The sequence below is a fragment of the Arachis hypogaea genome, chromosome 4, assembly GCF_003086295.3.
Source record: "Arachis hypogaea cultivar Tifrunner chromosome 4, arahy.Tifrunner.gnm2.J5K5, whole genome shotgun sequence".
NCBI classification, from domain to species: Eukaryota; Viridiplantae; Streptophyta; class Magnoliopsida; order Fabales; family Fabaceae; genus Arachis; species Arachis hypogaea.
Genome location: NC_092039.1, coordinates 114493307 through 114516363, shown reverse-complemented (window position 1 = coordinate 114516363; position 23057 = coordinate 114493307). Strand labels below are relative to the sequence as shown.

The following is a 23057-nucleotide window of genomic DNA, read 5'->3' as shown; positions in this document are numbered from 1 at the left end:
AGGTTGGGAAGCATCGTACGAAGCGTTGCCTATATGGTTTGAGGCTATGTGTCATAAGGAGCCATTAGCTGTCGTCCATTTTGAGACTATGCCTGTATATCAAGGCGATGACTTGGTGAGTGATATTCGGGTATTGCATCGAGTCTTTTAGAGTTATTACCCCTCCATTAGAGCATTCAGGCATTGTAAGCTAATTGTGTTGGTGGATGGGACTCACTTGTACGGAAAGTATAATGGTTGTCTGTTAGTGGCAGTTTCACAGGATTGCAACAACAACATCGTCCCAATTGCATTTGCTATTGCAGAGGGAGAAACTTCTGATGCGTGGCACTTCTTTTTCAGTAACCTGCGATAACATGTTGTGACTCGGGATGGTGTGGGACTGATATCCGACCGACACGAGTTCATCAATTCAGCTGTGGAGCGGAGTAACGGAGCTTGATCGCCTCCTAGAGCTTTCCACATGTTTTGCATCAGGCATATTGAGTTGAACTTCTTGAGAAAATTCAAGGCACCCTACCTGCAGAAACTTGTCGTTAATATAGGTAACATTGAGTAATTCAAAGTTTGTTATTAATAGCATTTCATTTGTTAAGCGTATGTAATTCTTATTTTTTTTTGTTTGTTTTTTGTTATTCTGCAGGATATTCACGGACAGTGCGCGAGTACGAAGTGCGTTACCAGCGTTTACGAGAACGGGGCGAGGCTTACACGAACTGGTTAAACCGAATCCCCCGGGAACAGTATGCATTGGCATTTGATGGTGGTTACCGATGGGGTCACATGACGACAAACCTAGTTGAATGCATTAACTCCGTGCTGAAGGGTGCACGCAACCTCCCGATCACTACACTTGTTAAAGCAACATTCTACAGGCTTAACGAGCTATTCACCCGGAAAAGAGCCGAGGCGGAGGTTCGGATTAACGCTGGCCATGTATTTTTGGAGTTTGTGACCACCAACTTGCATTAGAAAACATCCAGGTTAATTGCTTCGATAGGCAGAATGAGGTTTTTGAAGTGCGTGAGATGCCTAGTGGATTGGAGTATGCCGTCGACCTCCGTCGGCATCAATGTGACTATGGCGAGTTCCAGGTGGACCGGATTTCGTGTTGACATGTGTTTGCATGTTGTGCAAATCAACGACTGGACTGGCAACTATATGTGCATGATGTGTATAAGATGGACCAAGTTCGACGGATTTACCGAGTTAGGTTTAGGCCACTGGAAAATCCTTCTACGTGGCCTGCTTACAACGGGCCGTGATTCGTCCCCAATCCATTCTTAAGACGCGTGACCAAATGTCGTCTCAGGATGACCCACTTCTTGAACGAGATGGACACGCGAATGTTGCGTCCTCCACAGCGATGTAGGCAATGTGGTGTTGAGGGACATAGCCGTAGTAAATACCGTCAGTCAGCTGGTTAACCTGCCGATCAGAATACTCAATAGAATTATATATTAATATGCTATTTGAAACATTGTAACTTATATCAATGTACTCTTATGACATATGCAACTTAGGATAATGTCCATTAAATTAACAACATGTGAAACATTGTAACTTCTCCAAGTACTTATTAATCATGCAGTAAGTATACATGTCCTAGTTAACGGATACATAGAAAATTTCAGTAATAACATTAAGATTAATAATAACACTGAGGTTGCTATATATCTCCTAGGCTAACTATCTCCAACAATAACTATAATTAAGTTTCTAATAACAATAATAATGATTCTGAAATATAAAAAAAATTAATAAATACACTTAATAATCATCATAGTTTAGATAATTTACAATATGATATTCAGGCCGATCAATATCTCTATATTTTTTCTTGTTTGGCATCTTGATCTGTTTTGAATGAAGGAGTTGTACTAGACGTTGTTGAAGGATGAAGAAGAAGGAAGAATGTGGCTGCTGGGTGGGTGGGGATAGATGAAAATGAGGGCTTGAGTGGGATTCGGAGGTAGGTTGGGTTGAAGTAACTCGTTCATTGCTGGTTGATGGGGCACCGTCCTGGGGAGCAAGGGAGCTGCGACACGTGGAAGCCACTAACAACTCGCACGGTCCATATTATGTGTGCAAGTCGGACCGTCCGATTAGCACCTCCCCACTCGCACGGTCCGATTTCTGGCTACCCTGACACCACATGCAGGTAAAGCACACCTGCTCCCCATAACGGGGTCCTACTCCATTGTTAGCTCCTTATGAAAATTAAAAACCGCGATTGGGCTACATCCAAGTGTAGAAGCGTTACTTTGTATATATATTTTAAAAAGAATCGATAAATATACACATAAAAAATCACATGATAAATAAAATTATGCATAAATTAATTAATAAATTAAATGTATACATAAATTTTGTATTCTGTTGGTCACATTTATCATTTTATCAATGAAAATATTTTTTTGTTAAAAGAATTATATTTGTATCATGTTTTTTTTCACTCTAATACATGTGTCTCCAGCAATAGAGGAGATTGATTGGTCATGAAAAGAGAAAAAAAAAACAGAAATTGAAATGAAAAGAAAAGAAGAGAGAAAAAATTTTTTTTTGCTTAATTGGCCTTAAAGAAAGAAGAGACAGAAGTTGAAAGGAAAAAGAGAAAAAAGAAAAAAAGAGATAAAGAGATTTGGAGATAAATGAGAAGAGATGATTAAAATAAAAATATAAAAATAAAACAAGGATAAAATTGTTAAAATAATCAGTGTCTCGATATTAATTTTTGTGTCTCAATTTATTAGAGGTATATTGAATACATGTAATCTGCGTCAACTTATGAACCAACGTATTTTTCAAAATTTTGTATCTCAACAACCAAACATAAGGCGTGTCTCTATCTTATGTAGACACATTCACTAACTAAACACTATCTTAGTGATTAAGTGGATATTTGATTGATTAAAAATTCTTTTACTTTCATCTTCCTTCTCTCATTCTATAACCAAAAATTGGAGAAAAATTATAAAATTCTAATGATAAAAAAATGGCTACAACTCAACAGAAGAAGAGACTCATATTCCTTAGTTGTACCAGTGCTTTTAGTGACTCCTCTTCATTATTGAGGAACAAGAAAAATAATTTAACTACAACAATAGTAAGTGTTTGCACGGCTTGATGCAATGATACTGTTTAAAATATAATGACATTTAAAAAGATTGTTTTTTTTATGTCCTAATATAATGACATTTAAAAAGATTATTTTTTTTATGTCCTCTCTGAAAAGTATATTGTGGTATTGCATTGCTGTTGTAATTTATTTTTGTTCTATGACATGTCTTTTTTCTCTGTTCTTTCTCTAAATTGCACAAAAAATTGAATATAGATATAAGAATTTTGTATGTGCTATTGAAATTGGAGATGGTAGAAGAAATTTAAGAGTTTTATAAAGGAATAAAGGAAATCATAAAAAAATTTATGTTCCAAAATGCAGAATTTATTGTTGGTGCACTAAAGAAGGATGAAAATATATGTGAACAAATTTCTATTTACAATTATTCAAATATTTTATATATATGTCTAGTATAATTATTTTAAATATTAAAAATAATTTTACTAAATACAATTTTTGTATCTTATACTTATTGAAAGTTATTTTTATTGTTTGATTGTTATAACTTTTGAAAAGATAATGTTCTATCAAACTAAAACTTAATATGAGTTCAAATTCAATGATAGAAAATAAAATAAAGATATTTTTATTATTTTATTTTATTTTATCTTTTTAAAATAAAATAAAAGTTGTTCAAAAAAAAAGTGCATGAAATACAATAAAAGTGCAAATGAAACTGCTAAAATAGAGTGTAGATTAAACTGCTAAAACAGAATATAGACATGACTGTTGAAATGAAATTCAGACGGAATTGCCGAAAGAAGACGCAGACAGGCCATAGTGACTATTCCATGAATAATAGTTATTTCTTATTAGAACATGCCAAGGGTGATGTTGGATTTTTACTTGAATGGATGTAATAGAGATTGGTTTGATTTTGAGTTAAATTGGAAGATTGATTATTTATTGTGGGAGGAGGTTGAAAAAGAAGTAGGATGATTTCTCACCGAAAAAATGATAGCTTATGTATCCTCTTCAAGGAGAATACCAAAGCTCTGATACCATAATAAAATTGTGAAAGAATAAAAAAAAGTAATAAACAACTTTTATTGATTGTTGATTAATTAAACTGTATTACGAAGCCTAAAATTGTAACTGATTTTATATATTTTGTTAAACTGAATTTGTGACCGTAAAACTTTTTTATTGGTGTGGTGAGTTAAGGTGGAATAGTAGTTTAATAGTTTAAAATAAAAAAAATTGTACCAAAACTGAAAAGGAAATTATAGAAACTAAAACAAAAAAAACAAACACACACACACACACACATATATATATATATATATATATATATATATATATATATATATATATATTTATATGTATGTATGTATGTATGTATGTATGTATGTATGTATGTATGTATGTAGGTGAAGTTTACTAAATTTTTTTAATTTTAAAAAATAAATTACTTCCTATTACATATTACAATATTATTAGTTAAAATAAGTTGATTTATTATGGTTAAATTTAACTATTCATCTAACTTAAATATTTATAACTTAACCAATGAACTATAATATAATTCTTTTAACAATTTATAAAAATCATTAAAAAAGTTTTATTTTATTTTTTTCTCAAATTATATATTTATTAAACATTTTCAACCAAGAAAATCCAATAAAATGAATAAATAAAAAAATTTAAAAGATATAAAAGAATTCTCATAACATTACCATTTGATAATTCTATCTTACTTCTTTTATATATTTTTTTTAAAAAAATTTCATTCTTCTCACAGAGACGAAGACAATTTAGGAAAAACAACGGTTAAACTCGAGATCATTGACCGTAGAAGAAAATAATAGAAGAGGAAAAGAACCATGCAATCTGCACGCAATTTAAAATTTAAATTTAATTGGATGAAATTAAAAGGATTTATTTTATAAAATGTGTTATTATTTCAAAATTTTTTATGATTTTTCGTGCTTGTATATCATTTTTGTCCTCAACGTTTAGGGTAAGTCTCAAGGTTGTCTTTAATATTTAAATCGTCCTATTTAAGTTCCTAACGTTTTAAATTTGACTCAATGTTGTCCTGTCATTAAGAATCTATTAACGGAATTGACGGCGGGACAAAATTGAGACCATTTTGAAATGTTAGAGACTTAAATAGGACGAAAATGTTGGGGACAAAAATGATACACAGAAATAAATTTTAATTTTATCCTTCACTAATATCAATATTTTACGGTACATAATTATTCAATTATTTTTTAATCACATCTATGAAAAATTACACTTAATCAAACTACTTTGATTCTAAATAAATTTATTTTTTTATAATTTTACTCTTAAAAATTTTTACTCATCATGAAATGTTTGTAGAATGACTAGAATCATATTACTTTATTGTATATATATAATTTTTTTCCCCACAAGTTTATGTACTAGTCATTTTACAAATATTTTATGATGTGAAAAAATTTTTAAGAGTAAAATTATAAAAAAATAAATTTATTTAGAATAAAAGTAATGTGATTAAGTATAATTTATTTAGATGTGATTAAAAAATAATTGAATAATTATGTACCGTAAAAAATAGATATTATTAAAGAATAAAATTAAAATTTTTTTCTATGTATCGTTTTTATTCTTAATGTTTTCGTCCTATTTAAGTTCCTAACGTTTTAAAATCGTCTCAATTTTGTTCCGCCGTCAATTCTGCTAATAGATCCCTAACGGCAGAACAACATTGAGTCAATTTTAAAACGTTTGAGGACTTAAATAGAACGATTTAAATGTTAGAGACAACTTTGTGACTTACCCCAAACGTCAGAGACAAAATGATACTTTACTCTTTTAGTTTATTTATTCGGTATGTTCATTGAATATGCACGACTCTAATTGAACTGTAATTAAAAATAAACTTTATTGTAATAGAGGATTAGTAACTACCAAATATACTATATATGAAGAGGATTTTTTGGAAAATATGAAAATAAAAGCAAGAGAGAATTATCAAAATATAGTGTTTTAAAAATTTTTAGTGTCTCTTAAATTTTTTTATATTTATTTTTTTTTATCTTTTGAGATTTTTTTATAGAGATTATTGATAAATATGTGGTTTGAGAATAAATAAATTATAAAATGATATTTTTTAATGATTTTTATAAATTGTAAAAAAATTATACTATAATTAATTAGTTGGGTTATCAAAATTTAGATTAAATAAAAAATTAAATTTAACTATGATAAATCAACTTATTTCAACTAATAATAATGTGACATATAATAAGAAATAATTTATTCTTTAAAATTAGAAAAATTTAGTAGAATTCACTATATATATATATATATATATATATTGCAGGATCAAAAACTTATCTAAGTTTTTTAAAAAATATTTGTTTTGATTTTCATTTCGATTTCATTTAAAAAAAAAGTCAAATTATTACAGTACAAAAAATGGATAAATATAAGTCTAGTTTGAAATGTAATCTAGAAAGATTGTAATTTTCACCGCGAAGGAAAAGATAGGAAAAAAGATTGTGTTGTTACATTATTAGTTAAACAAGACTGTCATGTCTTCACAACTGTTTGGCCTTTCTAATATTTGAATTCAGATAGTGTGTTGCAAATACCATTCCCTTTTTCCTGTTTTTCCTTTTCAGGAAGCTTTCAATCTACAAACTACTGTTTTTCTTTTTGTTGTTAGACAAAATACACTAAACGGGTTTCAAGTCATTTCATTCTGGTGTATATAAGAAGAATTTCAGGTATTTTTTGAAATATCGGCAATATTCTAATGGTTTTAACTATTGATAATATATATAACATCAATGACTAAAATTATTGAGATATAAGTATTTTTGTAATGTGTTTAATTTTGATGCATCGAGAGTGTAAAGTATTTATTATAGTCGTGCAATCACATCGATATTATAAAGTATTTTATACAGTCGTGCAATCACATCCGATCTTTTGAATGATCATTTACGCAATCAATTTAAAAGGTGGTTATTGTCACCGATATGGTGTTACAAAGTTAGATGCATATGTAAAACTACTATTAAAATTAAATTTTTTTGGAATACCTAAAAATTTATTTCACATTGATTACTCTTCCCAAAAATTATATTGTTATACGGATATTTAGTAAATTTGGGTTGGTTCGATATCTATGATATGAGAGCGAAATCTACTCTTCTTTTGCGGATATCAGTTTTGCAAATTACACCAAAGACTCCATTTTGAAAAAGTAAAAGAGAGAACTATACGGAATGTAAACTGGAATTGAATTATTTGAATTTGAAATTACAGAAAGGGTTTTGTTATTGTGTAGAACGAAAATTTTTTCAACACATATAAAAATTACGTGTCGATCAATGACATAAGTAATGGAAATAGTATATCAATACATGAGAGAACAACAACGTCAGTATGGGACCCATAAAATTGAAGTTCTGCTATCAATAGACCCCACATATTTTTTATTTTATGTTTAATAATATTTGTTAAATACTGACTACAATTAAAAAGAGAATTTATATATAAATAAAAATACAAAAAGACTTTTAGAAAAGTTATAAAGTTTTAAATAAATTTTACTATTTTATTTATTGATAATAAAGAGCTACAAATAGAAATTAATAATTTTTTATCCTGCTCATGATAACGAAATGTAAGTTCTTTAAAATAATTATATTCTACATTTATTATCAAATTCTTAAATGAGCAATGCTAGGGGTTAGCAATTTTTGTGATTGTTAGCCATCAATGATGATTTGATGGTGTGAGATTGGTGTGAAATTTTATCCAATGGCTCACCTTCCTCTGCTGGTTATATGCTGGCCAAAATTCAATAAAACTGCTGCCTCCTAGACTTTTCCTTCTTAATATATATATATATATATATATATATATATATATATATATATATATATATATATATATATATATATATATATATATACTAAGAAATTTATTTTGGATAAATAAAAATATACAAAAATAAAAATATATTTATTATCATATTTTATAAATAAAAATATATAGCTTTTTAATTAAAGCTGATAATATATACTATATTTGCAGATATATATAACCCTATCCAATTTGATCGAATAGAGTTGTCTATTTAATTTTATTATTTTTAATTTTAATTTAAATTTAATTTTTAATTTTTTTATTTTTTATTTTATTAATATGTATGAAATATGGAATGATTGAATTTTATATTTGTCTAAAAAAAATTTATTTTTCTGCAGGTAAGATTAGATAAGGTAGGATTGAAAACTTTAGGATGCGAGTAAGATTAAAATTAAGTTTTTAAAAGGTTTTCAACTTGTAGATAGGATTAGGGTAGAGTCCAAATCCTATAGGACTGGCAAAAGATAATATATAGTAGAGTTTGGATTCTACCCTAATCCTATCCAAACTCTACTAGTAGGAAAATAAATTTTTTTTAAGTAAATATAAAATTCAATCATTCTATATTTCATACATATTAATAAAATAAAAAATAAAAAATTAAGTTTAAATTAAAATTAAAAATAATAAAATTAAAAAAAATCTAAAATAAAATTACAAATAACATGATTATCAAATTCTTAATAAAATTAAAATAAAATAAATAAAAATAAATATCTAATCACTCTTCTTTTAATTCTAAGTTCTTACAACATTACTTTTTAATAACAAATATATTAAATTAATAATTTAAATTATTAACTTAGTGATTATCTTGAATTTTTACAAGAAAAAAGTTGTAGCTTTAATATTTATTCACTACATATATAATTTATAAATTTTAAATATATGTTATATATTATATTAAGAATGCTGATAGATTAAGATAGGATATATTCTGAATTTGCATTCGATCATATTCACAAGCAAACTCTATTCGCACTCTATTCTATTCCCAGCAAATTAGATAGACAACTCTACTCGATCAAATTGGGTAGAATTATATACCCGCAAATAGAATACATATTATTAGTCTTAATTAAAAAATGATATATTTTTATTTATAAAATATGATAATAAGTATATTTTTATTTTTTATATATTTTTATTTTTCCAAAATAAAATGTTTAGTATATATATATATATATTTAAGAATTTGATAATAAGTATATCGTTTATATAGAATATAATTGTTTTAAAAAAATTATATTTCGTTATCATTAGCAGAGATAAAAAAATGATTAATTTCTATTTGTAACTTTTTATTAGCAATAAATAAAATAGTGGAATTTATTTAAAATTTTACAACTTTTTAAAAATCTTTTTGTATTTTTATGCATATATAAATTTTTTTTTTAATTGTAGTCACTGGTATTAACATTATTAGATATAAAGTAAAAAATATGTGGGTCCCATATTGATGTTATTGCTCTATTATAGATTGGTATGTTATTTCCATTATCTATGTTATTGATTGACAGGTGGTTTTTACATGTGTTGAAAGAATCTCCTTTCTACACAGTAGCAAAACCCTTACAGAAAACAAAATAAATGACTTCAAATTTAAAGAAAGCAAAAAGAAAATTACAGAAAACTTAAAAGAAATGAAAAAACATGGAAGAAACAGAAAATAAATTCTTGGCATCGCTGGGATGTGAATGTGCGAGACTTTTTTCTGAGGACAAATTTGAACCCTTGCTCCTTCCAAACCTTGCTTATTTATAGACTAGTTCGACCAATCCTGTGTTGCCAAATGTCATCTTTGAACAGTTGCAAAATAACTGTTCTCGCCAAATGCAGAATCGAATAATTGCCCTTGTGATGTACCGTTGATCTTTGACACATTGTCCATCGATCCTCATTCTTCGACAAATTGTTGGTAGACGAAAAAATCCTTTCTTTTGATATCTTTTTTTTCTTCAAATTACAATCCTTGTAAATCTCGTCGAATACTATTTTGATTTACGAAATTCTTTGACTAACAAATATATACGAAATTCTTTATTTTTTTTACAAATAGATAAGATGTGGTACTCAACCCGCAGGTATTCAACCCTATCCAACCCAGTTATCCAGTCAGGTAGGATTGCCTATCCGATCCGCTGTGAGTAAGGTAGAGCCCAAATCCTATCCTAACGTACTCATTGGCAACTCTACATACATATTCTCATTTTACTTATGACTCAAAACAATATCAATTTTATTTTATTTTATATTTTATTGATCCACTCTTTTGAAAAAATATTGTTCCAATATTATGCAGTAAGCTTAGAAGTATCATGTTTCTCCTTCAATGAGTTCATTTATGCTAATTTATCTCTGCCATATCCCAATATTCATCTTTATTTCAAATTCAAGAACAAGATCCCTTTTTTTTTTCCTAGTGGTTCTTAACTTTGTAGGGTAAGATATGTGCTATATGCAGCATTGTTCTTTGTCAAAATATGCAGCTACCTCACCAAGAAAAACCCAAGAGATTATGAAATGGTAGTAATGGTAAGTTTGGTAACACGCTAACATGTTATGACATCATGGACAAAGGTTGTTTTGCAAGAACTCTAAAACTTCAATAAAATTTGTGTTAAGAAGCCAATCAAACAGTCACATAGTTGGTTTAGGTGTTAAGATCCCTGACCAATTGGGGAATAAGATGGTATTGGCATAGAATACAGAAAATAGAATAATTATATATTAATGATGTTATTGTCTTACTGACACGTGCATATTGCGTATAATAGGATAAACTTATTTATAGGTCAAGGATATTAAGGATAAAATTTGAAGAAAAATGATAGAAATTGATATGTAAATTATTTTAAGGTATATTAAAATGTTATCAAATTAGTCCAAAATATGCTATCTATTTTCAACAGTAGAAATTTAAAAAAAAAAAAAAGTCACGAGTTTTTCGGAAAAATCTCAACAGACACAGTCCAAAATGATTGGAAACAATCAAACAAAGAAAACTGAAAAATGTGACTTATTTTGAATAATCATATAACTAAATATATGGAAGTCTTGTACAAATAAGGAGGTGGAATATTTGAAAGAAACAGTGAAAAAGAGAAAGGGAGAAAAAACAGTGTGGTAGTACAACTATGATCATATGTACTATATACAGCTAAATTCAAAGCAAACATGACAAGACACTCAAATTCTGCCTCTCACTTTGGTGTCCATCTATTGAAAAACAACAACAGACACATGTTCCTATCAACAGATTCCAGAAACATATCAAAACTTAGAATAATATTGCTCTCAAAAAAATGCAAAAGAAGTGATTACGGAAAAGCTCATTTTGCATTTGCCATTTTACTCAAATTTTTCTGAGACATAATTATGTGTCATAGTTATAGATTATGCCACTAGTATTTTCCAGTAACTTAATCAGCATATTGGATACTAAAAAGTGAAGAGTCACGTGCAGTTGTTTTCATATGAAGTTGATAGTCGAAAATCATTGTATGATTTGATAGATTTGATTAAATTGCCATCTAATGATTCTTGATTATCAACTTCACATGAAGACAACTAACTATACGTGAGTTTTCACCTTAATGCAGTTACCAACTTCAAATACAAAAAAAGCATATTTCACAATTGCACCTCAAAGCTCCAAATACAACTCTTTGGCATAAAGAAATTTCTAAAACACCACCATATATGCACATGGACAGATCATAGTTGCAAGTTATGTTTGGTAATCTAAGTTAACAGATTTAAGATTTTGTGTTTGAGTTCCTAGAATCCAAGTTAACAGCAGATGAAATCGACAATGACAATGATTTTAAGTTTCACAATTTTGAATAAATTTTTTAAGTTTATTTTTTGAATAAGTTTCACAATTTGATCAAGGTTTTTTAAGCTTATTTTTTTTCATTATATATAGCTATAATATATACTTGGTTTTGAAGATTTGTCTGGAGTCACCTGCCACAAACGAAATCATTGATAGAACTTATTACATAAATAATAGGATTTTGCAAAATAATAATAGGATGAAAAATTTCAAGAATACATTTATCTATGAAAATTTCTAACCTATTTTTACTCCCTAACAAAACATATCCCATGTCATAAAACATGATTGCACCCTTCCTCCAAGACTCACCCTCTTGTGACAAGGAACAAAAATTCTGCTATTGACCAAATTCTTTAACAAGAAACAAAATCATGTGATTTGGTATTTCTTTTCAATCTGTTATTGCTTGCTAAAAGGAGTCAATTTTAAATAGAAATGCAAGAAACTCCATCAAAACCTAGATGAGCATATGCACCAAAACAAAAACATATTTATTTACATGTAAGCTGTAGAAATCACTGTTGACAAGCCTTGTTTTACACCACCAAGTGAATATGAATGCCATACTACAGAGTACAGACAAAGAATTTGAATCCAATCTAATTAGAAGCCTTTCTCTATAGAAGCAGAAATTGTACACTACTTTCTTTGGAGAAGAACCCTTCTCCCCCGAGTAGATCATTGCCTTGCTTCTGGTTCTCCAGGAGGTGGTGGTTGTGAGGAGTTGCTAGCGGCCGGTTCGACACGACTCTCACTATCTTGATTCCTTTCTGGTGTGTGCGACTCATCAAGAGGCTGGCTCATGGTAAATGTAACAGGTCTAACATGTTTCGCCTCGGACGAGTTTTTCAATGGCAGACGGCATACCGGGCAAGTGGATTGTTTCCTCAGCCATATGTCAATGCAAGAAAGATGAAATGTGTGACCGCATTTCGGCATGATGCGTAACACTTCTCTTTCTCTGTAATCTGCCAAACATATGACACACCTGTAGAAGTAATGCGAATTAGTTATCCATTCATTGACTCCTTGGTTGAGCTTATTTCGAATCCATGAAGTGCTTTTCTTATATCATTAGCTCTTGTAACCGTGGATTTAATTTCTATGGACTATCATTGTAAAGATGTCTTACACGGACATCCAATTATGTCCTTCGGCAAAAGTAACAACTTTTGAAATCAACTACTTGAATGGTTGTCCAAATGAAAGGATTTGATTGGATGACAGTGTAAACATCAAAAGCAAACTCCATGAATAAAGTATAAAAAACGATGTGAAGACAATTACAGTATCTAGAAAACACTAGAAGTTACAATTCGAGGTTAAGGAACATATGGAGGAACAAGTTGTGCATGAGCTGAAACAGAGAGACCGAACTTAACTGTGTATCTTCAATGGCACTGAAGGCCTCTTGGTTGAACTTCAAAGTGGGGATTGCATCAAGCATAACAGGCTCAGGTTCAGGGTCATTAGCATGATGTTCTGGCTATCATAAACAATGAAAAATTAAAATCTAAATCACCCACCCTGAACAGATAAACAAGTAAAATAAACAAAACCACCACTTAGGTATAAACTAAACTACTAATTAGGCAAAGAATAATATCATCAACTTGAATTATATGATATATGCAGATTCATGAACCCGAAGTATATGATATATGGAATACTGACCTATGAAGAAGTCTCGACCACATACTCATCTTACAAAGACAAATCAAATGAAAGGGCAGTATATACATTGTTCAATACCTATATACCAATTCTACATCTGATTGAAATTTATAGCCAAGTCACAGATTTATTCTAGGAAAAGGATGCAGCATTTGCATAATTTGATATAGAAGCTTACAAAAGAACCAAAATTATAGCTGCCCTCATTCCTTATATGCTTCAAGGAGGATTGGATCAGAACAACAATCTAAGAACCATGACCAAATAATACATAGTATAGAACTACTTTTCACAAAAGTTGAGCAGAATATCAAAAACTCAAACTCATGTTCACAAATCACAACCCAGAAAAAAACTTAATAAAATCAGCTCAGAAAAGGAAGGGGGGGGGGTTTGAAGAGGTGAAATTTTTACCTGTTCTATGTCAATCCTGGATTCAATCTCATACATCATGCGAGATTCAACACTCCCTCTTATCCTCCCACAAATGATTCTTGTGCACACAAACACAATGAAAGTGGCACTCATCCCAAACCCAATGACCGTGGTAACCAAATTGGTACCTGAACCCATCATCTCCAATCACCAATTTTTTTTTTTCAAATTTTAACACAAGATTCAACCAAAACCAAAACCCCAGAAGCCAGAAAAAAGCTCAAGAACACAAGCTACCACCACCGCATGAAAATACAGAACCCCACTTGGAAGCTTCAACCCCAGATAGACACGAAGTCCAACGGGGACAAAAGGGTGATAGAAACTAAAGAAAAGAGGGAAAATAGAAATGACCCATGTGAGAAAAATGGAAACTTTTGGTGTCAGATGGAAGCTGAAAAGGGTATGGAGATGTAGGAATCAGAAGTGGCTTTGGTGTGACTCAAAGGAAGGTGTTGGTGTGAAGAAGAAGAAGAAGAAGAGAAGAGTTGAAGAAGACTCTTTTCTTTTCTTTTCAATTCATTCTTCTCTCTTTTGTGTGTTGGGGGTGTGAGTGTGCGGCTTCTTCTTCATTTCATGATATCACTGAAAAATGGGAATCGTGTTCGTAGGGTCCACAGTGCATGAGAGGGTGTGGGTCCCATCACCAACACACAGCTCAGTTGAGTTCAGACCAAAACTCTGCCCTTTCTAGTTTTTAGATCCGACGGTTGCAAATTTCGGTCTCACTTTTTTCGGCCGCAACATATCTTAACGGTAAAAAAAAAAAAAAAAAAACAAATGGAGAAAAATATTTGTTTATTTAATATTTATTGATAAATCAAATTCTTTTAAAATAAAAAAAATTGGTAAACTAATAAAAGTAATTATTTAGTTATCTTTAAGTTAAGATTAGTAGATTACGAGAACTTTATATGATAGAAATTATAAATATAATGGTAATTAATTTATTATTTTATTATTTTATAAATTTGTTAACTTTAGAAAATTCAAATTTTTTATTGATATACGCAGATATTTTTGGAGATAAAATTAGAGTAAATTTTAAATCCATTATAATTTATGAAAATGCCAACAAAATAAACTCCACTATTGTTAATAATAAAAATATTTCATATATTTAAAAATACTATAAAAATATCTAACCGTAAATTTATTTTTTTTCATTAATAAAATTGTCCTTCACTGTGCTATTATTGTTGTTTGGGAAGAAAAGACTTATCCATGACCGACATTAGAGTTTTATATTTGGAAGTGGAGTGAAAATAGGATTAATATGTAACGGATGTCACGTTAGCATTTTCGTTTTACACTTCAGTTAATTTTGATAAAGAAAAAGGCTTTTTCTTTTACAGTTGAATATTTTATTAATACTTTTAAACTTATGGAAGACACCTTTATCATTCACAACCGTGAAAATTATTTTTGTTAGCATTTTCAGATTGATAACGAAGGATAAAAAAGTAACTACCCGTGTCATGAATACTCATTATCATTTGTTATACCTAAGTAGGTTAGATTATTGATACAAGTTACTAAGAATATGACTTAGCCTACATTTATTTATAAGGATAGGATATTGAGTCATTGAGATATAAATATAAAAATATAAAATTATATTTAGTAAGTGAAATATAAATAAAAATATTGTATTTTAAAATATTTAATTAATATATTTTATGTTATTTTTGACAAAAATAATATTAAACAAAGACATAGTTTATTTTTTTATTTTTTATTATTGTTATCAAATTTTTATAATTATATTTTTTATTCTAAATATTATATGAAAAATAAATTAAATTTTTATTATTTATTCTATTTTATATTCAGTTTATTATTAAATAAAATATAAAAATATTTATTTTTATATTTTTATTTTTTATATTCTATTTTTAATATCTTGTTCTGACATGTTTTCAAAATTAAACGTAGTCTTATAATTATGACATAAAAAATTATCAATACATTTTGTCATGATATTATTTTTTCTTTTGGAGATAAATTTTGTATTAATATATAAATTTTAAAAGTACCATGGGTATAAAAACATTTTACATAGACTAATTGCGTATTACTGGATTAATAAAGATAATTAGTTTTAAAATTTATTATTAAAAATATTGTTTAAATATATAATTAATTATTTGATTATATGAAATTATTATTTATACTATTATTATATTAAAATTAATCTCTAAAATATATATTCAGTGGTTCTAAATGGAATCAAATCAAGTTAATCATCTTTTTAACGATCAATTATAAATGTCCATGATATATTTGGGGAAAAATATATTTAGAAATGGTATAAAATATTGAAATAAATTACCTATATTATTAGAGCGAAGGAGTTTTTGATATGGTTGAATGAGAATTTAAGAAGAGTTAGTAAATTGAAGTGATTCCATGTGGATTTTGATGTTTAGATTCTCACAACTCTCCAATTGTTGCACTCCCACCATACCTTCTCACTTATTAGGATAAGTACAAGATTTCATGTCTTTCCTCTTTGAATATTTTCACACGTTAGTATTCCTTTGAAATTATTCGTATTTACTATTCATATAACATAACCATGATAAATAATAAAATTAGTACATATAATATATATACTTGACATGAGCAATCAATTATACAATCTATCTATTCTATTATATAAAAATCGAATTTCTACACTTAATAATAAAGTTGACGTGACATACTCTAAAGAGTATTTTTCAATTTAATTATTTTAACTCATTCAATACAATTTATTGTAATGACTTAATTATTCTAACTAATTGATTTGATTAAATATTTAAATATCAATATAATTTATTATAATTTATATTACTTAATTAATTATATTACATTAATTGTAATTCGTTATATTAAAAAATTAGTTTTTTTATTTGGAAAGTCTAAAATAAAATAAATAATTTATTGTTTATTCTAATTAAATTCATTAAATTTAATTATATATTATATATGAATTAACATTAATTTATAAATTATTTTATATTATAATATTCAATCAAATAAATTATAAATTATTTTAAATTATATATGCACGGAAAAATGGATTTAAATCTGTTTATATAGTATAGATAGTATTTAATTAAGAATGGTATATTTTTAAGTGTTTTGATATGATTTAATTATATCAACTAATTGATTTGATTAAATATTTAAATATCAATATAATTTATTATAGTATATAATACTTGATTAATTTTACTACATTAATTGTAATTCCTTATATTAGTAGTTAATTGGTTTATTTATTTATAAAGTCTGAAATAAAATAAATAATTTATTGTGTATTCTAATTGAATTCATTAAATTTAATTATATTATATATAAATTAAAAATAATTTATAAATCACCTTATTTCCTTAACCTTTTATATTCTGTGGATTGTTAAGTTCAGTTTTATATTTCATTAACTAAAAATAATATAAGGCAAAACTTTTTTCATTCTAAACGGAATTATTCTATGTATTATTAACTAATATCATTAGATTTGATTTATTAAAAATATGAATTAATTTTATATAACAAATTATTAATTAAACTCATTCTAAAACGTAAGCAAAATAAATTAATTTTCTAGGCAGCCCAATGTAGATATATGATTTATACAACAATCAAACAAAGCATAAAATTTGTGAATTATGATCAAAAGGGAATAAAAAAATAGGGCCCACACTATGTTGGCTTGCTTGCCTCCATTGCATCTTAACAAAATATGGGCCTACGGAGACTAATCCCGATTCCAAGCTGGACAAATAGAAAACCTATCCGGATCTCATACAATTAATTTCAACCCACTTTCAAAGTCCTTTTTTAGTCTTTTTGGGTCTTCTCTCTCCTAGCAAACAAGCATATACGCCAGCAATAGAGAACGACGTATTAGCACTGGCAACTTCAGAACGGCAAAATGAGAAGACTGATTGCTCATACGGCGATGGGATGATAACGGGGTTGTGCCGGTGAGGAGGTCACGACGATCGCAGATGTTAATGTGACCAGAGAGGTTAGATAGCGGACCGGCAAGAGGAGACTTTCACTGATGTTGTTGTTGTTCAGATCGTCGTCGCACCGAGACGCTCCTTATCTGTAACTGATGGAGGTAAGTTGTTGCAAGGAAGGCATGGATTCCAATCTTATTTTCATATCCCTTTTTTTACTCAATACATTTTGATTTGCCAGTATTTATGATGTAGAATAAGTGTTTTATTTTCAATTCAAATCTTTTTTCGTTTTTTAAATCATCAATACAGATTTTTTCTTCTTTTGGATTATGGAGGATATGTGAATTTGGATGCACTCCGATTTTAAAATGATTTACTAAAAAATATACCTCTTCTTAGTTGCTATAAAAGCCTAAGAGGTGTGATCCTACAATCTTACCATACATACTTGCTAAAATTTACGTTTGTTCTTATTTTTTCTACTAGAGAAAAAATGGTTAGGCAATATGATTTGTTGGAGATGATTGCATCGCCAAAAGAATGTTGAAAGATTCATGTTAGAGTAATCAGAATTTGGTCTTTACCGAGATTCAAAGACCCCAAATCCATTAGCTCCATTGAAATGGTGTTGATGGATGAGCATGTACTTTTAATTTTATTCATACACACAATTGTTTTGCTGTTTTCATATACTTAGTCTCATATTTGTATGATCCTCACCTCATAATTGTCATAATTTTAACCTTAGCCGTTTCTGCTTTTTTTGGGACTATTCATTCAAAAATAGAACAAGAACAAAACCCAATTCTGTGTTTTCTTACAAGAAAACATAAGCTTTTCATCATAAAAAAAGATTCTACAGTTAAAAACAGATTTAATATATAGCTCATGTTGTATTCGGCCAATAAAAAAAGAGATTGGGAGACTTTTAGCAAGATTTTCATAGACAGTTATATAAAATTATAAATTTTAGCTTGCAAAGACATGCACTAATGTCAAGATACATAATTACTAAATAATGCATATTGGATATAAGAGTTTATAACGACGAAAAATAACAAAATTTGAGTCACTCTTTTTTTCACATCCTAAAAAAGTATAATGTATATCTTTGATAAGAAATAATAAGTACATCACAACAAAATTGAGAGTCAGATTATTCTTTAATTTTTTATTTATTATTATCATCTTGAAAACTTAAATTTTCTCTTCCCGTATGGGTGACAACTAATAAGAGAGGTTTGTATTAGAAAAGTTTGTGCTAAGCATCTCCAGGTAATGTTGACTGTTGGAAATCAAGCAGTATAGCCTCTACTAATTTAACATTCAAAATTTTAGACTAAATCAATTACATTAAACAAAGATGCATATGGAGGAAAAAAAAGAGAAAAAAATAATAAGAGCATGACTAACGCATATGCATGATTGTCGTTAATCTTAACCCTCTTCCAAATAACACTTAATTCTCATGCATGATTGTCATCACAAATTTTTCTTTTTAATACCTATGGTTAAAAAAAATAAATAAAAAGTTTTCTCAACCTGTTTTTCATATGAGTTGTGTGAAAAAAAAGTTAAATACAAAAATTTTATACTCAAGTGAAAGTCACTAAACTATAAAATTAGTCGTTTTAAATTCAATATTTTAATTATTGTGTTAATATATAATTAATTTTTTGTGTAAAATATAATAATAGTATACATTAAAGTAATAAATATTTGAATCCATTATATATATATATATATATTCTTTCTTTTGGGTGAATATAAATCCGTTAATTAATACTTAATACTTAATATTTTGAAATTAAATCATATTTTTTATTTATTCAGTTATTTTTGTTGAAAGAAATATTTTATATAAATTTTGTTTGTTTATTTAGTTGGACCTTATTGGTACTGTGTGTAGAAAGTGAATAATAAAATATTTTATTTTGTGAAAAAATAGGGAATAACTATGTATGTTTTTGTAGGTAAGGATTTGATATCTTTGTTCGAATCATTGATATCAGAGGGAGCTCTGTATGTTTTTACATACTTTGAAGTTTGCAACAACTATGGGTTGTACCGCACAACATCACATTATTTTCGATTATTTTTTCAAAAAAGAATTACTATTTTACCCTCTTTCTGTGATGCAATACCGTTATATGGTATTAAGTTGGTCCTTTTTAGAAAAATTATGGGATACTCTCCTCAACATCCTTTTTTGGTTGATAAGTGTATGATTTATGAGTACATAAGTTGATTTTTCTTTTATTTTTATGACAAAATATCACTAAGACAGGTGATTTGTGCACAATCTTTTGTTTGATATTTATTTTAGACATTGCTGGAGTTATGACCGGTGTAGAAGGTGAGAAAAAATATGTGAAGGATGACAAACTTATTGACATGTTGGTCATTCATATTGAGAATGACGGGTGCATTTTTTCGATGCCCTTGCTCAGTACTTAATATGTTTATATAAGCAATTTTTTATTTTCTAAAGAATTTACATTTTCTCTGCAGTTTAAAGCTTAATATTACTGTTCTTGAAGAGATAGTGGACCGGATCAAAGGTCTTGTGGCAACGGGTGAGCAACAGTTACCGGCAGTTATTTTTCAATTTGTAAGAGTAAAGAATTTTCGAGATATGTGAGAATTTGACCACTATCGAATGGTTATATCTTATTGTAGCTATTTCTACTAATTATTAGGATGCGATTCAATAGGTATTTTTAGTTTTAAAATTTTATGGTGTGATGTTATATATAATAATATTTTTTTGTTTTTAAATTTTATAGTGTGATACTACATGTTGTGGAAGCAAAATTATAAGTATTGTATTTTGTGTTTTAATACTTTTGATCATGTGGAATTACAAGTGAAATTATAGAAAACAGTAATAACAATTCCGGCAAATGGCTGGCATTCTAGAAATTAAAATTTGAAGTGATAAAAAATATTATTATATACGTGGATAAATTGTATCACCGATTTTTTATTTTTTTATTGTAAATTTTATGTTGAATTATTCAACAATTAATTAATTAATATATATTTTCAAGCTATATTTTTATTATTATATAATACTTTTTATTATTTTATATTTGCAATAAATATTTTTTGTATAGCTCATTGCTAAAATAAAAAATTTTACTAATTAATTAGGTTCACAGTAAATTATAGTTATTTTTTTTAAAATTTAAGGATACTTTTGGTTACTTTGCATTCGATAAATTTTATGTCATGTATAATTGTATAACTCATTTAAGCAATGATTATTGTACATAGGTACCAATATTTTACAGAATATTATGTATGGTACTAGGCTCTTGATAAATTCAGATATTCCTGAGGCTGTGATGCTTCGAAAAAGGTATTGTACCAATATTGTGAATTATTTATGGCTGTGCATATTAATTGTATTTTTATGCGTGATTGATAAGTAGCGTGTACTATAGAGAGATCTCGCATTACCTGTCTGTACTTTCTGGAAAATCGGCATATGTAAATGAAGATGAAGTTTTATATTCCACTGAAAGAAAGACAATAAAGGAGTTACATGCGGCTGCGGATGTGAGTGCCTTGTAGAAAACAACTTTTTTATATTTGGTTCATTGCTTGTTTTTTTTTTAACTTTCAAACTGTTCCTATGTAGGTTGGATTCTATGTTGTTCTGGCCACTGTTCTTAATATTGAACCCGTTCTAAGTTTGTGGTATAAATCTTGTATTTGCAGCGTGAAGACAGAAGCTAATGTAGATACATACTTCTGTGATGACTGTAATAAGGACGTGAATAATGTGGTTGATAGGTACGACTCTAATTGGACTTATTTGTGCAATCTTTTCATCAAAAAGTAATATAGTTATGTAATTGATTATGTCTCTTTTTAATTTATTTAGCAATATCTAGTTTAATACTAACAATTAGTAGACAATAAGAGAATGATGAGCGGATAATTTATACGCTTTCTGGCATTATTTTTAGGTAGTTTTTAGTTTGTTTTAGTTACGTTTTAGTATATTTTTATAAGTTTTTATGCAAAAATCACATTTCTGGACTTTACTATGAGTTTGTGAGTTTTTCTGTGATTTCAGGTTTTTTCTGACTGAAATTGAGGGACCTGAGCAAAAATCTGATTCAAAGGCTGAGAAAGGACTGCAGATGCTGTTGGATTCTGACCTCCCTGAACTTGAAGTAGATTTTCTAGAGCTACAAAAGTCCAATTGGCGCAATCTCAATTGTGTTGGAAAGTAGACATCTTGGACTTTCCAGCAATGTATAATAGTCCATATTTTATCCGAGATTTGATGGCCCAAACTGGCGTTCAAACACCACCTAGAGACCATTTTCTGGCATAAAACACCAGAACTGGCACCAAAACTGGAGTTAAATTCCTAAACTGGCACCAAAGCTGGTGTTTAACTCCAAAGATGGCCTATGCACATGAAAGCTTCAAGACTCAGCCCAAACACACACCAAGTGGGTCCCGGAAGTGGATTTCTGCACTATCTACTCATATTCTGTAAACCTAGTTTACTAGTTTAGTATAAATAGCACTTTTTACTATTGTATTCGTATCTTTGGACCACTTTTCGATCCTTTGATCAGGTCTTCTTCCCCTGTTTTCGAATTCTTATGCCATTTGGGAGGCTGGCCATTCGGCCATGCCTAGACCTTTTGTTCTTATGTATCTTCAACGGTGGAGTTTCTACACCTCACATATTAAGGTGATGAGCTCTGTTGTTCCTCATGAATTAATACAAGTACTATTGTTTTTTATTCAATTCATGCCTACTTCTTCTCCAAGATATACTCTTGTACTTAATTCAGCTAAGTCAGACTGAAGGGGTGACCCGTGACAATCATCCTCTATCTTCAGTACTCGCTTAGCCAAGATCCGCGTGCCTGACAACCACAAAGCGGTCTACATGATGTTCAACATAGTCATTGGACGACAGCCGGAGTATATTCTCTTGGGTCTCTAATCAACGATTCACATCGTCTCTCCTGACAACAGAGCATCTGAATCTGAGATTAGGATCTTCGTGGTATAGGCTAGAACAATAGACAGCATTCCTGAGATCCGAAAAGTCTAAACCTTGTCTGTGGTATTTCGAGTAAGATTTGGGAAGGGATGACTATGAGGAGCTTCAAACTCGCGAATGTTG

At 28.7% G+C, this 23057-nt stretch overlaps 1 protein-coding gene across 1 annotated transcript; it reads right to left on the bottom strand.

Annotated features, from left to right (window-relative positions):
• Positions 1-12304: 12304 nt before the first annotated feature.
• Positions 12305-14521, bottom strand: LOC112797384 (uncharacterized). The gene is made up of 3 exons (XM_025840291.3): positions 13923-14521; positions 13217-13320; positions 12305-12822 (listed from the first exon to the last, which is right to left on the bottom strand). Exons 1-3 carry the CDS (start codon positions 14082-14084, stop codon positions 12513-12515), a joined length of 576 nt encoding a protein of 191 aa, XP_025696076.1. The 5' UTR covers positions 14085-14521; the 3' UTR covers positions 12305-12512.
• Between the last annotated feature and the right edge of the window lie 8536 nt (positions 14522-23057).

Excerpts from the sequence above, each read along its gene's own strand:
- LOC112797384 (XM_025840291.3), bottom strand. The coding sequence starts at position 14,084 with ATGATGGGTTCAGGTACCAATTTGGTTACCACGGTCATTGGGTTTGGG. Across the intron at positions 13,321-13,922 it reads CCAGGATTGACATAGAACAG|CCAGAACATCATGCTAATGA; the intron begins GTAAAAATTTCA and ends TGTTTATGATAG. Across the intron at positions 12,823-13,216 it reads AGTGCCATTGAAGATACACA|GTGTGTCATATGTTTGGCAG; the intron begins GTTAAGTTCGGT and ends TTACTTCTACAG.